Source organism: Martes martes (genome assembly GCF_963455335.1).
Source record: "Martes martes genome assembly, chromosome: 17".
In the NCBI taxonomy this organism is placed as follows: domain Eukaryota; kingdom Metazoa; phylum Chordata; class Mammalia; order Carnivora; family Mustelidae; genus Martes; species Martes martes.
The window spans coordinates 26,456,106-26,472,417 of NC_137905.1; the positions used below are offsets into that span (position 1 = coordinate 26,456,106).

Here is a 16,312-nt window from a genome sequence, read left to right on the forward strand (position 1 = left end):
CACGCCACCTTCCGCGCCTTTCTCCACTTTTCTTTTGCCCTTGTAACTCCTCCCAGTCCCCCAGGGGGCGGGGCCAGGTCTTCACGCCCCTGACCCTACCCCGCCACGTTTCCTTGACTCCGGATTCGCGTACCACACAGTCCACAATCCTCTATCTCCTTCCGCCTTCTAAAAGCAACTCTGAGGGACAACGAAGGAAAAATAGTTCCTTGACAACTGAGTTCTTTCCACAAGGAGGCGGAACTGGGGCGGGACTTAAGAGCGGAAGGGACAGGAAGTTCGTGATTCTTGCGGCAGGATTGGGCTCCTCGCGCTCAGGGGGCGGGTCAAACAGGCGGAGGGATCCATGTCACGCGGCGCACGGCCCGTCGCCTCCATTTAAGGCGGGAGGAGCGGCGCGGGCGGCAGTTGCTGTGGTTCCCGAACTGAGGTTGCGTATTTTTTGTGAGAGCTGAAACTCGAGGACTTAGAGTCTGGCTCCCAAGTTTAGCCGCGGGTAACTGTAGATCAGGCGGCCAGGAGTTCAGCTTCTCATCTTCGAACCAGGGCCGTCCCCTGCTTTCCCTTAGCCACTTGGTGCTCGTATCTAGGTCGGCTCCGGGGCGGCTGGGAAGGCCGCGGGCGAGATGTTCAAAAACACATTCCAGAGTGGCTTCCTCTCCATCCTCTACAGCATTGGCAGCAAACCCCTGCAGATCTGGGACAAAAAGGTTAGGAGCTGGGAGGCGGTGGCAGGGCGGGGTGCAGGGGCCGCGCCCCCTCCTCCGGGGGTTGGGGACGGGGTGGCGGGTAGTTGTGCCGAGTTGGAGCTCCGGGGAGGCCAGGCGGGCGCTGCTGTGACCTGTCCCCAGGCTGGTGTGACAGAGGCGCGAGGTATGGACGTCTTGTCAGCAAGGCGGTGGGGGTTGCGTGTAGGGTGCGCGTGGCCGTTGTTTTAAGTGTCCTGCGGCCGTGGTGTGGTTGGGACAGTGGTCCTCCGCCACCGTCTTGACTTGGTCAGTCAATTCCTCAGAGCCTCGGTTTCCCCATTCATATAATGCCCATATCCTAGCGTGAAATGCATAAACTTAACTGAGGTTGCTTTGGGAACATAGAGATGAAAGAAGCTGCTGTTCATTGATTTCACAAATATTTACTGATAGCCTGTTTTGTGCCAGGCGCTGTGCTGGGCACAAGACACAGTCTTTGTTCCAGGCATCCTCATAGGGACAAAGCCAGAAGGCAGTTAGGTTTGGATTGGATTCATTCGCTCCTTTCCCTCCAGAGATCTCAAACAAGGTAGAAGTCGCTGCCCTTTGGCACCTGCTCCACATTCATTGCTACTTGGGGTCTGTGCTGTGCCTTCTGTGCTTGATGTCTACATCAGGAAAATTGCAAAATGGTGATAAAGTTTTGTTTGGAGTAATAAGCTCAGAGCCAAGTATCAGCCTCATTATTTTTATTGAGGTATCCGCTGGATAACACTTTCACTGACCTCAGGAGATGATGACCCTGCCCTTCGTCTCCTTTTTGGAAGTATTGAGTAGGGGACATGTGTGTCTAGCATGCTGTGAGTTGGTCTGCATTTTATGACTTCGTTATTTCATTTCTCATGCATGTTCCCTGTCAGCTGTACTCTCCCCCACCCTTTTTAAGTTAAGACAGGTACTCTATTGTGAAAGACAGGTGATTCCTCAGGGGACAACAGAAAGAAGTGGTATGGTGAATGGTGTTTTTATAGAGATGGATGTGGAACCATCTACATAAGCAGTTTATCTGTAATGAAGTCAAGAATCTTGGATTTCATCTCAGAACAAATCTTTGTCTTCCCATATCCCCAGATAAGCATTTTGGGCCACCTAGAGATTGAGAGAGAACACAGATAGCTTTTTGCCTGTCATCACTAGTGATATCTCCATTTCCAAAGAAGCATTGAGGGTGGTATGTTCTTAATGTCATTTTTGTAAGATAGTTGAAAGATCTGAATATAGTGGGTTGTTTGAGCCTTTTGCTTATCCGAAAAACCTGACCAGCTTTCTTCTTTCACAATGCTTCTATCCACAAGTTAGGCTAATACCAAGAGTATTACACAGGAAAGCAGTTCCTTAATTTTTTCCCCTATGTTACTGAGGTTTTTCAGTTCCATCGTTTTGTTCACATTATGATACACACTGTAAACTCTAAATCGCATCTCTGCAAAGAGAACTTGGAGTGAATGTACCTGAGAACTTTGTAAGGATGTGGCGTGACTTAGTTACGGACTGTTGTGGAGAGAGTGGCCTTGTGTGCCACTGAACATGGAGTTGTAACAAAAGTGTCAGTATGAGGCATTCGAACTAGAGAATGCAACCTAATCTAAGAGGGGTTTACAAAGCAGGTCAGAGAACGTAGTAGTAACGCTGAAAAAATTCCAGGAGAGGTGAGACCTTAGCATTTCTAGTAGGTGAAACTTACCAGAGTTGGCCATTTTAACCCTTCCGGAGCTTGGTCTTCTGTAGTGTGTTTTATTTTTCAGATGCAGCTTTTTGATTAGTCAACATGTTTACACACTGAACATAAAAGCAAAGTAACCATGGTGTACTGTGTCCCTTAACAATGCCACTAGAGGTCAGATGGTACCCTAATGACATAAACACGTGTGAAAACATTAGAACAACTGGCAGGGTTACATGGAATAAATTAAACAGACAAAACATTTAGAGTAACACTCATTTTAGGCAAAGTTCTTGTAATAGTAAAAGTTAATTATGTTTCTACTTTTCCTATTTAGATTGAAAAGTGTTTAGGGGTGAATTTTTTCCCCTGGGGCAAGAAGAGGTAAGGAAGGAAAATGGCAAGTTTGGGGGCAGATCCATAGGCTTTGTTGTGTGTGTGCCTTTTCTAGGTTATATTACAAAGTCCTCAGGAAGTGCTGGGAATCCAACCCAGTTGGGGAAGCACTGGGAATTGATATACTTACCAAAGATTTATTGAGCCACAGTTAAATCACTGGCACTGTGTAGATTTGGGAAGATAAAAAGAGAGAAGAAGACATTTTCCCTGCTTTCAGGGAGTAAGGCAAAGTTGTAGTAAAGGCAAAGTCTGTTGGAGGGAGGGATGGATTGCCCACAATTATCTAGAAATGGCCCTGACCTTTGCCAGTAGGTACATATGGCTATTTTTACTATTTTGATTTCATAAACTTTACTGATCTCCTTCCGAGTTTATGAAGACAGAATTTCTGTATTTGTTTTTTGTGAAGAATAATCTTGGAAAAATTAGGTTTGGCTTCTGTTGAGGCTCTGTGTCTCTTTATGAATGTGAGGAGCGAATGCCATATTCCTAATACCAGTGAATTGACAAACTCCATTTCCACGGGTGTGGTTACTAATATTTGTAACACCTGCGTTTATCCTACACTCCTTGAAGTTCATACTACCTCCCCCCATTCCATCTTTCAAATAATAATTTAAACATTATTTCACTGGGAGCTTAAGTTAGGTCTCCTGTGTGCGCCTGTGGCCCTCTACAGCACACTTATGGCGGTTGCCAATTTATTGTGTATTTCCCACTAGACTGCCAGTTCCTTAAGGGGAAGAAAAGTATTTTACCTTGAAACCCCAGGGCTGGAGTTGGGACTGTGTGGATTTGTGTCCTGGGTCTGCCTTCTCTCCTATGCTGTGTAACCTCGAGCAAGTACTTACCTACTCAGTTTTCTCATTTTGTAATGATGCTACCGCCTCCCATGATTATGGAGATTAAATGAAGATGTATATAAAAAATACTTGGCAGCAGAATTATGGCATGCAGTACTAAATAGGGTGGGAAACTGAGGAATTTGCTCAAGAGTAAGTAAGTCTGTAACTGATGCTGAGGAATAGGAAGTACAGTAAAGTCAGACTTCAAAAATTAGTATAATTTTGTCATTGTACCAGGGCTTTCCCAGTCCCAAAGGCTTAATATGGCTCTTAGACCACACAGCACATAGTCTGGTGCCCACTTCACTGCTTCTCCAGGCTCACCTCCCCCAGGCTCCTCACCTTAGCAGTGACCTCCCACTTAACTGAAACCCTTCTCGAACCTTCAGGCTTCTATACCCGCTGGTCCCTCTGCTGGGACCCACCCTGCCACTCTTCATTAGTCTCTGGTTCACAGTGCAAAGGCACTTCCTCAGGTTACATTAGTTTATATCCACTTGTCCCTCCAGGTTAAGTTCATTTGTATCCCCTTAGAGAACCTCTACTTCCTTTTCATCAGACTCCTCCTACTTGAAATTAGCTTCTGAAAGTCTGTATGCCTGGCTACACTGTAAACTTCCTGACAGAGATCTCTGCAATTAAAAAAAAAAATGTTACTTATTTGAGAGCATGAGAGGGAGGGCAGAGGGGAGAGGCAGAGGGATAGAGAGTCTCAAGCAGACTCCCCGCTGAGCCAGAGGCCGAAGTGGGGCTTGATCCCACGACCCTGAAATCATAACCTGAGCCGAAACCAAGAGTCTGGACCTTAACCGACTGCACTACCCAGGAGCCCCAAGACCTCAGCTGAGGAGAAATTAGGGGTTTCTTGATGTTCCCTTAACTTTTGGGACCAGCAAATATTACATTTACTAAAGAACTTTTTTTTTAAATGTAGACATTACTTCTGGTTTGTAAAGAAAATACCAGATGGTTCTATTCCCATTTATGCCTATATAAAACATACAGTTTTCATATTTCAGATATAAATCTAAGTCTAATATGCTAAAACTTTACTAGATGAGAATGTTAATTCATACCAGCTTCTCTGCCTTTCTTGCCTCTCACCTTGTCTTTCAGCTGCTGCTGATCCTTGCCTATTCCAAAGCTAAATATTAGAACCAGACTTTGTGGTTATTTCTGGATAGTATTAGACTCCCATTCCCTGTTCCTAATTTTATTTATTTATTTCCCCTGTTCCCAATTTTAAAAATCAACTGTCTCCAGAAAGGTAGTTTCTACACCCAGTTTTAAATTAACAAACCTTACCGGTACATTGTTAAACTGCTGCAGTTTCCAGTAGCAGAGGCAAGGGCATTTGGGCAGAAAGGTAGTACAACTGTTTGTTTGGTGGGGTTTTTTTTTTTTTTTTTTTGAAGACTTTCCCTGGATCAGTCTGATGGTGTTTATTATTCTGAGTGACAGCTTTTACTATAATTGGGCGAAGGCATAGGTTTTGGTTATACTTGCCCTTGCAAGGAATTGCTAGGGAGACTGGTTAGCAATGCACTTAATTGACCCATTGGAGCCTGCAAAGCCCAAGCCTTGAGGCAGAGCTATGCCCAGCTCTCCCCACAGAGGTCTCCCTCTGCCTGCTTTCAGACTTAGATCCCAGCCCCTAGCTGCCTGCAGAAACTTTCCTGCTGAAATGGACAGCTCTAATGGCTTAATGTAAATTGGAACATGTGTCATTAAGACTAGGATGCCAGATGGCTGAGGGCTCAGCTGTCCGCCAGGATAAGTGGGTGGAGCCAGAGAAATGAAAGGTGGGGGCAGGGAATGCATACAACTCATGTGTTATTTTTAAAACACTTGAAGAAATATGGAGCATTGGCCAGCTTCCTCCCTATCCCAGGAGTACTTTTTTCCCCTCAGCTTGACCCTCCTCCCTGGAGCTTACATTGAAAAAAAAAAATCAGTGTTCTTTATTAGTTGCCCCAGCAACCATGGAAAGCCTGGGAGAGTGATTGCAAGAAGGGCTTGAAGGTTCCCTTCCTGGTGTCTGTCTGCCAGGGGCTGAGAACCATTCTCATTTGTAATAGCTAGTAGCCTGGGTTCTGTAGCTCATAGCTTGGGGGTGGTAATGTGGGGGTGGGGTAGGTGGGGGTAGGGACTTCATGGGGAAAAAAAAAAGATTGGCTTTGTTTATTTTTTGGAGGAATGAAACACTTGTAGCCCATACCTTGATAGTGGGAGTGTGTCATAAAATAAAAAAAGAATTGACAAGTCAACAATTGGCACTTTCTCATTTAGAAGGGAAGTAGAATAAACCCACTTCCACCGTAAGCAATAAATGCTGACCAGTTCATTTTGTCTTCATTTCAAAGCCAGGCCTGCTTAGCAACCTCTGAACTGGAAGGAGCTGAGGAAAGGAAGTCAATGCTTTCTGAGGCCGTGTATCTTGTTATATGTTTGTCAGAGGCTGGACTGAGGAGGAGGGGGTCGCTTCCTAGAAGACCTTTACAATTTGAGGCGGTGACAGCCAGATTCCCTGGGAGAGTGGTTGGGAGGACTTGCCCCAAATTGTACACCCCCTTTTCACTTTGATCCTAATTTTAGAACCTAGAGAGGTTTGAGAAGGTTTCCTTTAAGTGCTTATTATCTCTGGTTAATTGCGCCCCCACCCCACCCCACACCCCTCTTTTCCAGTGAGCATTTGCAGTGAGTATTTTTCCAGTGTATATTTGACTTCATAAAGGAGAAAAATAATAATTCACTAACAAATCAACTTAATTTGATTTCAGAGCTCTGGCAGCTCGTGATATGAGAATACCTAGAACTCCAGAGAGACTGGTGGCATTCCTTTGAAAAAGCTGCATTTTTTCCTGACTTCTCTTGTTTTATGGACTACATTAATTAATTTTGTAAGAATTAAGTCTATGAGTGTGGTGGTTGATGTGTGCTGAGAGAAATTTCTCTTTAGGAAGTTATTGAAAGTCTAGCTAAAAATGAGCTTGCCTCTGGGGTAAAAGCAGAAGAGAATACACCAAGTCTGTTTGGACTTCCAGTCTGTTGGCTTCTGCGTGCAATGTAAGGCATTGTTTTCTTCTGTAAAGACTTGAATAATCACATTTGCTGGAGTGAAGTCATCTGCTATAAACTTTGAGATGGGCAGAAGCAAGTTTCCTCACATTTTTTCCCTGTGAAATCTGGCTGGGCTTTCTGGAGTTGATAGGTAATTCTCATTGTGCTGGGAGAGATCTTCAGAAGACCTAAGATTTGAGGCCATGCTTTCAAGCAGTGTTGGGTAAATTGCAACAAGTTGCCTTTTAGTTGTCCTTTAGCCCTTAATCTTTTCAAGTTAACCATCTGTTTGATGTTGCATTATGTACCTTTTAAAGAAAGAATGAAGTTATATTAGATGTAACTATAATTATATTAGAACAATTAGAGGTATGTTATAAAATTAGTGTTTGTGTCTTGTTGGAATACTGGCAGCTTTTAGCAATGTGACTGCATCATGTTATTTGGAAATGGAAATAATTTCTTGTTTGATTCCTCCTTCACCAAAAAGTCGGCTTGATTTTCCCCAGCAGCTGTGGGCTAGCAAACAGAGGAGGAATATTGCCACTTCGTGTTTTTTGCTTCGTGAATATTGCCAGAGTGTTTATATGGGGGATGAGGTGGGCAGTGTTGGCATGTGGTACACAGACCCAGGGCTTTGTGCTCTTAAGCTCCCTGGGAAAGAGGCCCAGAATTCGAAGCAGGAGGGCATTGGGTGTCGCCAGCTTTGTTTGAGAAGCACTTCAATGTGACATTTGTGTCTTAAGAACCTAAGAAATGCTGCATTGGCAGAGATCTGGGGCCCGTCCACCATGCATTCTGTCTCTGATAATGGGCACCAAAGGCTGATTTGTGGGAAAGCATTCTTCACGCTGGCAGCTTCCCGGGCTTTGTGACATACCCCAGGCTCTCTGGCTTCCTATAATAGTCCATGGTGGATGTGTTATCCAGGAATTTTTAAAAAATCCTCCTTGAATCTATTCATCCTTGCCAACTCTCAGGGTGACAAATTCCAGAAGTCAGCAAATATTTGAATGCTTAGTTTATGCCTAGCATAGTACTAAGCATTGTAGAAGATACAAATGATGCTTAATACTTGATCCCCACCTTTGAGCTTAGATTTTTTCGAGGAGGCAAGACTCAGTTGCATCTTTCAGGAGGAGGTGGGCAGTAGTAATATCTGATCTCACATGGGAATACCAAGCACACCGTAAGTGGATCAAATTCATAGTAACAGAGGTCATAGAGACTGAGGTCTAAACACAAAATGTCATATTATTATTATTATTATTTTTTTAAGATTTTATTTATTTTATTTGACAGATAGAGATCACAAGTAGGCAGAGAGGCAGGCAGAGAGAGAGGAGGAAGCAGGCTCCCTGCTGAGCAGAGAGCCCGATGTGGGGCTCGATCCCAGGACTCTGGGATCATGACCTGAGCCGAAGGCATAGGCTTTAACCCACTGAGCCACCCAGGCGCCCCAAAATGCCATATTATTAATGAGCAGTTTTGAAAAATACAACTGTCAACTTGACACTGTGCTCTCTTATTATGCAAGTCCAATGGAAAGCCAAAGGATTGAGTCATTGACCATGACAGGCCAGTACAGCCATTTTCACTATACCTGGAAAAAGACTACATGATTTTGGAGCATATTGTTCTAAAGCTGGTAGATCTTATTCATTTGTGAATACATTCAGCCCCAATAGGCCAGCCCCGTGTCGAAAATGCCTGTGCCTTTCTCTGCTCTGGCCATGTTAGGTGCTTCCAAGTTTAGAGCTTGAAGGTAATTCTGCTTTCCTGAATTATTTTGAGAAGGGAAATCCATATTGAGTATTGATCTCTCCCCATATTATACCTCCTACATATGCAGCAGACAGTACAAGACAATGTGGGATGAGGTGCTAAATTAAGACCTCTAGGCTACATGAGCCAGACAGACAAATCAGAAAGAAGAAAAGTCGGTGTGGGATGAAATGCTAAAGAAGGCTTCTGTGTATGGCAAAGATGAGACTTGAATTCTTACTTTAGAAAGTTGAAATTTAGGGGCACTTGGGTGGCTCACTTATTAAACGTCTGCCTTTGGCTTAGGCCACGATCCCAGGGTCCTGCAGTCGAGCCCCACATTGGGCTCCCTACTCAGCAGGAAGCCTGCTTCTCCCTCTCCCACTCCCCCTGTTTGTGTTTCCTCTCTCGCTATCTCTCGGTCAAATAAATAAATAAAATATTTTTAAGAAAATAGTTGAAATTTAAGAGACTCTTTTTTTTTCCTTTAAAGATTTTATTTATTTATTTGACAGAGATCACAAGTAGGCAGAGAGGCAGGCAGAGAGAGAGGAGGAAGCAGGCTCCCGGCTGAGCAGAGAGTCCGATGCGGGGCTTGATCCCAGGAGCCTGAGATCATGACCTGAGCCCAAGGCAGAGGCTTTAACCCACTGAGCCACCCAGGCGCCCCGAAATTTAAGAGACTCTTAATGATTGAGAACAAACTGAAGGTTGTTGGAGGGAAGTGTGTGGGGATGAGCTAGATGGTGACGGCATTAAAGAGGGCACTTGTGATTACACTGGGGGTCGTATCCCCCCAGTGCAGTGATGCATTGAATTCTACTCCTGAAACCAGTAGTACACTCTGTTCAAACTAACTAGAATTTAAATTTAAAAAGAAAGAAAGAAAGAAAGAAAGAGAAAGCAGCTTAAAAAAAAAATAAACGGGAATTTAGGGAACAGAAGGTAGGGAACTGGGAAGTAGGAGCACAGTACTAAGCATTGTAGAAGATAGAAATGATGCTCCATACTGAGGGTGGAATGCTTTCATGTTTTGGTTGCCACCCTCCTTCTCAGTGGCACCCAGCATTCGTCCTTCCTGGCGAGAGTGCGTCAGGCAGTGTGGGGGCTGTGGAAAGCCTGGTCGTTCATCCTGACTCTCTCAGGATCCTCGTTTGTGTTCCCCGGGTGTCAGTGTCCACGTCTGTGAAATACCAGCTACCTTGTGATTTTGGTGGTGGTTTGTACTAAGTCAGAGAATGTAGATGAGTGTTCCTCATGCCCAGTGTGTACAACATTGTCCTGGCGGATGGATTGCCAGCTCACCTGCAGTTCCTGTGCTGGCTGATGGGACCCTGTAGAGAGGGAATATCATGACTTGCTGACACATAAGCTCAGTATGCCATGTCACATGGTTCTGTCATGCCCCGAGGGCTACTCTGGTCTCCTTTAAATGGTTCCATTTGGCCTTCAAAATCTTAACAAAGTTATTGCCAAATTTTCTTCATTGTAGGTACGGAATGGCCACATCAAAAGAATCACTGATAATGACATCCAGTCCCTGGTGCTAGAGATTGAAGGAACAAATGTCAGGTAGGCAGTCCCTCTGTTCGCGCAGAGACACTGCGGTGGCGAGGCAGTGCATGGTAGGGGTTCATAGAGCACAGACTGTGGGGCTGATGACCCGGTGGGGATCCAGCTCTGCTGCTCACACGTTGCCTTGGGCAAGTTACTTAAGCCCTCAGGCCTCAGTTTCCTCACCTGTAAAATAGGGATAATGGGGTTATTGTGAAGATTGAGTAAGTGAATTGTGTGTAAACACATTTAGCGCCTGCTTAGCCCATAGTAAGTGCTGTGGGTTAGTTATATTATTATTAATACTTGACCAAGGCATGTGGACATGCGTGGAGGGGTGGCACTAATCATCCAGTGGGTGACCTGGGCCACAGTGCGGTTTTTCCAGTTATTGTGGTCTTAGTTTGGGTTTTCTATTATTGGATGGCTCTCTTAGACCAGAGGGGAGTCGTCTTCACTGGAGGAAATTGCTCAGCTTGCCAGCCAGGCTTTGTTTTTCAGGTATTTTCTTGTTGATGTCTAGCTATGTGTGAAGCTTGTGTTTTGGAGTCCGGTATTTTTTCTTTTTTTTAAAGCATCGGGATTGAGGGATTATTGGATGATGTGTCTGGCTCTTCTAGATCTACTCTCCAGTTTACCTCTTGGACCACGTGTTTTTGTGGTGTGTCCCACAGAAGAAAAGGCAATCGGTGTGTTTATCAGTGTCTCCTCTCTCTGCAGCACCACATACATCACGTGTCCTGCAGACCCAAAGAAGACGCTGGGGATTAAACTTCCCTTCCTCGTCATGATTATTAAAAATCTGAAGAAATATTTTACCTTTGAAGTACAGGTTAGTAGATGGACTTGTGTATACTCTTAGCTCTACCAGAGGGATAACCTGTCAACTTGCAAGAGAAAGTAGCTCTAGGAAAGTATACTTATTCTTTTGTGTGTCTTTTCTGCCTCTGCTAGACACTTGGTGCAGCCATTATTATTATGACATAAATTTGGTATTAGTAATCAAACTTTAATGCCAAGTTTTTAAAGCAGCAGCAAGCACCTAAGAAGTCTGAACAATAGCTATGGGATCGCAAAGCTTGAAGGTTAGAGTGTGTCCGTTCACTGCTGGTTATTGTTGGTCTTCGTTATAGTACTTGTGATTTTTCAAATGGAAGAATGTTTATGAAATCATTCTATGGTTTGTGGGCCCTCGGCTGTGTCATGTGCCCTAAAGCAGCTGATGTCTGAGCAACTGACAAGATAAACTTGCTGCTTCCGGGCCATCTGCATCCAGTGTGACCTGTATCTGGTCTGTTTATTCTCCCTTGGGCCTCAGCCTTGGGAAACCAGGCTGTGGGAGTTCAGTCCCTTGCATCACCAAGATTGTCTCCTTCTTCCAAAGTAGAGTTACTATGGCTCTTTTTCTGTGTTTCATAGGTACTAGATGACAAGAATGTGCGTCGGCGGTTTCGGGCGAGTAACTACCAGAGCACCACCCGAGTCAAACCCTTCATCTGTACCATGCCCATGCGGTTGGATGATGGCTGGAACCAGATTCAGTTCAATCTGTCAGACTTCACTAGGCGGGCGTACGGCACAAATTATATCGAGACCCTAAGAGTGCAGGTACTAGCTCCTTTCCTGATGGAGGCCCGAACAGGAGAGGGGAGTGTGCTCTACCTGCTGCTGGCTTGTGGCTCTTGTGACAGAACAGTGTGGCTTTCTGGCTGAGGGGCCCAAGTCACTGTCCAGAGGGCTCAGGAAGATCCAGGACACATTCAGGGGTCTGCTCAGATATAGTGGGAGAGCATAGCAAGCAAAGTATCCCTCTTGTCTGAACCCACCCCAGGCCATGCTGAGGAGATGCCAAAGAGAGGAAGCTTTGACAGCATCATGGGAGGGGCTCCGGGAGAAGCAAGAAAAGAGGAAGGCCAATCATATTTTGTTTCCTTTTCTTTTTTTTTTAAGACAAAGATGTCATACATCCTGCTTTTTTTTTTTTTTTAAAGATTTTATTTATTTATTTATGTATTTATTTGTCAGAGAGAGAGAGAACACACAAGCAGGCAGAGTGGTAGGCAGAGGCGGAGAGAGAAGCAGGCTCCCTGCCAAGCAAGGAGCCCCATATGGGACTCAATCCCAGGACCCTGGGATCATGACCTGAGCCGAAGGCAGTGGCTTAACCAAATGAGCCACACAGGCGTCCCCATATTTTGTTTCTTAAAATAAGTCTTGCACCCACAGATTCATGCAAACTGTCGCATCCGACGGGTTTACTTCTCAGACAGACTCTACTCAGAAGATGAACTGCCAGCAGAGTTCAAACTGTATCTCCCAGTTCAGAACAAAGCAAAGGTAAGGCGGCCTTCCTTGGAGGAGGCCAGACGGTGAGTTGGGGAAGCCGGAAAGTGTGCAGCCGCAGAGCCTCTCCATGTTGACATGGGGGCTGGAGTACTTTTCATCCTAAGATCTTCCTAAGGTCTCCTTCCACCATCACCACTGAATTAGGATCAGTCCTGTGAAATGTTCTGTTATTGCTGTCCCCACCTCTGCAAGGTGGTCCCGCCCTTCCCTGCTTCCTGCTCATAAGCCTTCCTTGGAGAATGTCTTCCATCCGAACCTCTTTAGTGGCCCATCAGTCTCCTCTGGCAAAATGGCAGCCTCTTACATGCCTGACTGCTGCTGACATTATTCATTTCCGCACAGCCCAGTGTCCCCTGCAGTGTCACCAGAGTCGGGGGGGTGGGGTGGTTCGTGTCATTGGCACTGACCATCTATTTTCTGATAACTTAAACTGATGCTTCTTCTGTTTGTTTCTTTTTCTCCAGCAATAACTGGAATGCAACTCAAGGGATAGCCCCTGGACATGGCTCTTAGTTTAAAAAGGAAACTGTCTGGAGGACAATGCAAAAAAAACAAACAAACAAATATTTCTATTAGTTTACTGTGCTGTGGTTCTTTTATCTATTACTTGGTGTCCCCTGTTGTGGACACCAGTGACCATGCCATAATGCCATAATTGCATTGTAAGTACAGTGAGGAATAAGCCGTCCTTTGGAACATGAATGGTGGAGTTTATCCTGCTGCCTGCCTCAGTGTGTGGGGAGATACACTTACCACGAACTTAAGATTTATAGATGTCCCGTAAGGCAACTTCAGACCAATATTTCTTCCTACGGTTTATTCATTGTTTTATATATTATCTAAATATATGTATATGCTGTGTAATACTCATAATCCAGAAATGAATAAAATACTATATTCTTGGTTTGTAAATTTGTTTTTAGTTTATTTTTTTAAATATATTTTTTCCTTTATGATGTGAAGATAGAACTCTTTCCAAAGAACATCCCCTACACTCTTGCTCTGGAGTAGCTTGCAGTAAGCACGTAAAGAATAAGACAGATCTGTAGATACTGATGCAGAACAACTCCCAAGATAAACTAAATGGAAAAAAATTTGCCCAGCATATGACCAGTAGAGTCATTTTACTAGGGTTTAGGGCCCATGTCAAGCTTAAGACAAAGTGGCATCTAGTCTAGATGGCTCTTTTTTTTTAGTTCTTTTTATTATCTATTTATTTAAGAGAGAGTGGGGGGTGGAGCAGAGGGTGAGGGCATCTGAAGCAGACTGAGCTGAGTGTAGAGCCCGAGGCAGAGCTTGATCTCACAACCCTGATATCACGACCTGAGCCCAAATCAAGAGGCAGACAGTCAACTGAGCGACCCAGGCACCCCGCGAATGCTCTTAAATACTCTAGGAAGTTGTCATATTGGAGCTGCACCTGCTGTTCTGTAACAGCACGCCCAGTGTCTCTCAGCCTGGCAGCCACTCCCCATGTCCCTATATGAGCTCCAGATGAAGTGCTTGCCTTGGATTTAGTGACTTAGAAGAAAAGTGTTTCTTTAAACACTTGAATCACATGAGAACTGAAACCGTACCCCACTTTCCCTGCTCACACTTCTTCTTGGGCATATGCTTGGTTAGTGGAATGACAGACCCTGGCACAAATAGTTAAATTTAGAAAAGTGAAACACTTTAGATGATGTAGCTCTACCCCATGCAACGTTTCTGGGGAAAGCAGTCTGGGGGCAGAGAAGGGTAGGTGCAGATATACCTGGTCTTGAGGGATACAGCAGAACTACTCCTGGCATTGAGAGAGAATAGTTACTGTATTGTGTTAGGATTCTTGTAAGATTTAAAAAAAGGTTTTTGAAAAGTAATATTTATGTAACAAGAATTTCCAAGTCAAGGAAAGAACAGAAGACCATCCTAGATCCTGCGCTCGCCCCAGGGAACTCCCCCAGATTCAATTCTGTTCCACAGGGAGGGCTCTGGAATCGTGGGCACCAGCCATTCTGACTTTGACGAGAGGTAAAAACAGCGCTGACTTTGATGTTGCCATTGCCGCCTTCTGTGAAGTTAAATGGCAAGAAGCATTCTTCCACGTCCTCATCCTCCAGAACTTGCTGTGGGTAAGCACCATGTCTTGGAGGCAGCGGGGGGCGGGAGGCTGCATTGGGGAGGTAGAGTCTGGAGGGAAAGGGGCTCCACAGCTGCCTCTCATGCCTCACGGAGCCTCACTTCCTGCAGTTGCTGAGTGTCTGACACCTACCTGGGCTCACCCAGGACAACTTTGCCCTTTTCTTTCCCTGCTAAGGATTAGACGGGAACCACCTTTCTCATGGATGCCTCCCCTCTGACAGGCACCAGTGGGTCACACAGAGGGCCATCTGCATAGGTGACGGGGCCTCTTCTTTGAGGGCCAACCCCAGTCACAGCTGAGTGTCGTCCCCCTTCTCCATCCTTAAACATACTAGCACTGCCGTTGTTAGACTCGGTGGGCCTGTCTCCTGAGCCTTTGGGGTCACATTACCAGAATCCAGAATCCAGAAGTGGGTGGCGGTGGGGTGTCCAGGGACCGCAACAGAGTTTCTTGTCTCTGCTCACTGTACAGTGAAATCTTCCTTCCAATATGAGGTCTATTGTGGAATGAAAGATGCTTTTGTGGAGACGAGAAAACCCGGTTAACTTTCCGTCACTCTTCAGTGCCAGGCCATCAGTGAAGTGCTCCTGGAAGTCCAGAGAAATACAGTAACACACTCTCCTCCACACAGAGCCCCTTTCACCCCGAGGCACTTGTTGGACTATGTATGGGGATTACCTCACCTCCCTCTCTGGGGTGGAAGGCGGCAGCTGTTGACTTCCCAGATGCTTTACATATCCATCCGAGAGGAAGTGAGGGGGCGTTGAGGGTGATGGGATGTATTATCTAAACTGGACCCAGGCCACTGTGAATTGTGGCACCAGTGACTGCAACGCCCCTTGCCCTCGGCCTTGCAGCTCACCAGGAAGATGGCGACACCCAGTTGTGAGGCTGAGGGAAGGAGGAAGGGACAGGCTGCGAGGGTTAGCGGCCTCCATCACAGTGCTAGGGCCAGAGTGACCTTAGATGATAGAAATTGAAGCAACCAGAGTTGCATTATGAGGCTCCTTGGAAGTCACAGTGTGTGTTAGAAGGAATCGCTTTCCAAACGAGAGTGTTAGTTAATTATCATGAACTCGATGGCATAGGTGGGCAACCACTCCCAGCAGGACTCATCTTGGCAGAGAATGGATCCACGATGGCCCTTATTTGCCACTGGCCCATTGAGTGCTTTCCCTGTACCAGGCCAGCCCCCTCCTGGGGCACTTCTCAGGAAGACAGCTATGCCAGAGAACAACCTCCAAGCTGATTTCCCCAGCACCCCAGCGGCTTTAGCCAAAAGCCTCAAGGGTCAGGGAATTCACTGAGAAAGATCTTGGTGCTCTCCTTGTCTAGCCCTCTGTCCCTCCATTTACTGCTAAGGGCACTATAGCCCAGAGAGATACACGGGCTAGCCTCTCAAATACTGGCAGGGATGGAGCCAGGACCTGGGTTGCCTGACTGGAGTCCTGTGCCATCCCCGTCCTGGCGTTGGTGGCCCCCTGCCTCCTGTGCGGCTGCCTGTGCCCTTTTGGTAGAGGGCAGTGAGAAGTCAGAGAATCCCTCCAGGTGGCTGAGCCAGGTCAGACTTGGCTGCTGGAAAGAGCTCAAGGACCATACTTAGCTCTGCCTTTGTGATGAGGGCTGGCCTGGTTGTCACTTCACAAATGCTTGTTAGTGGACCTTTAACGACTGAGGCTAAGAGTATGAACCAGCAGGGGTAAAGGTCTGTGTTTCACTAATGGGTCACAGAAGTAGCCCATGCTCATGGGAAGTTTAAAGCACACAAAGAGTATGAAGGAAGATGGAAGTCCCAGTTTCCATTTCTGAA

The 16,312-nt window shown here is 45.8% G+C and overlaps 1 protein-coding gene across 1 annotated transcript; it reads left to right on the plus strand.

Annotated features, from left to right (window-relative positions):
• Positions 1–377: 377 nt before the first annotated feature.
• Positions 378–13,289, plus strand: CFAP20 (cilia and flagella associated protein 20). The gene is made up of 6 exons (XM_080828473.1): positions 378–710; positions 9,973–10,052; positions 10,755–10,866; positions 11,454–11,642; positions 12,261–12,371; positions 12,845–13,289. Exons 1-6 carry the CDS (start codon positions 627–629, stop codon positions 12,848–12,850), a joined length of 582 nt encoding a protein of 193 aa, XP_080684599.1. The 5' UTR covers positions 378–626; the 3' UTR covers positions 12,851–13,289.
• The last annotated feature ends 3,023 nt before the right edge of the window (positions 13,290–16,312 follow it).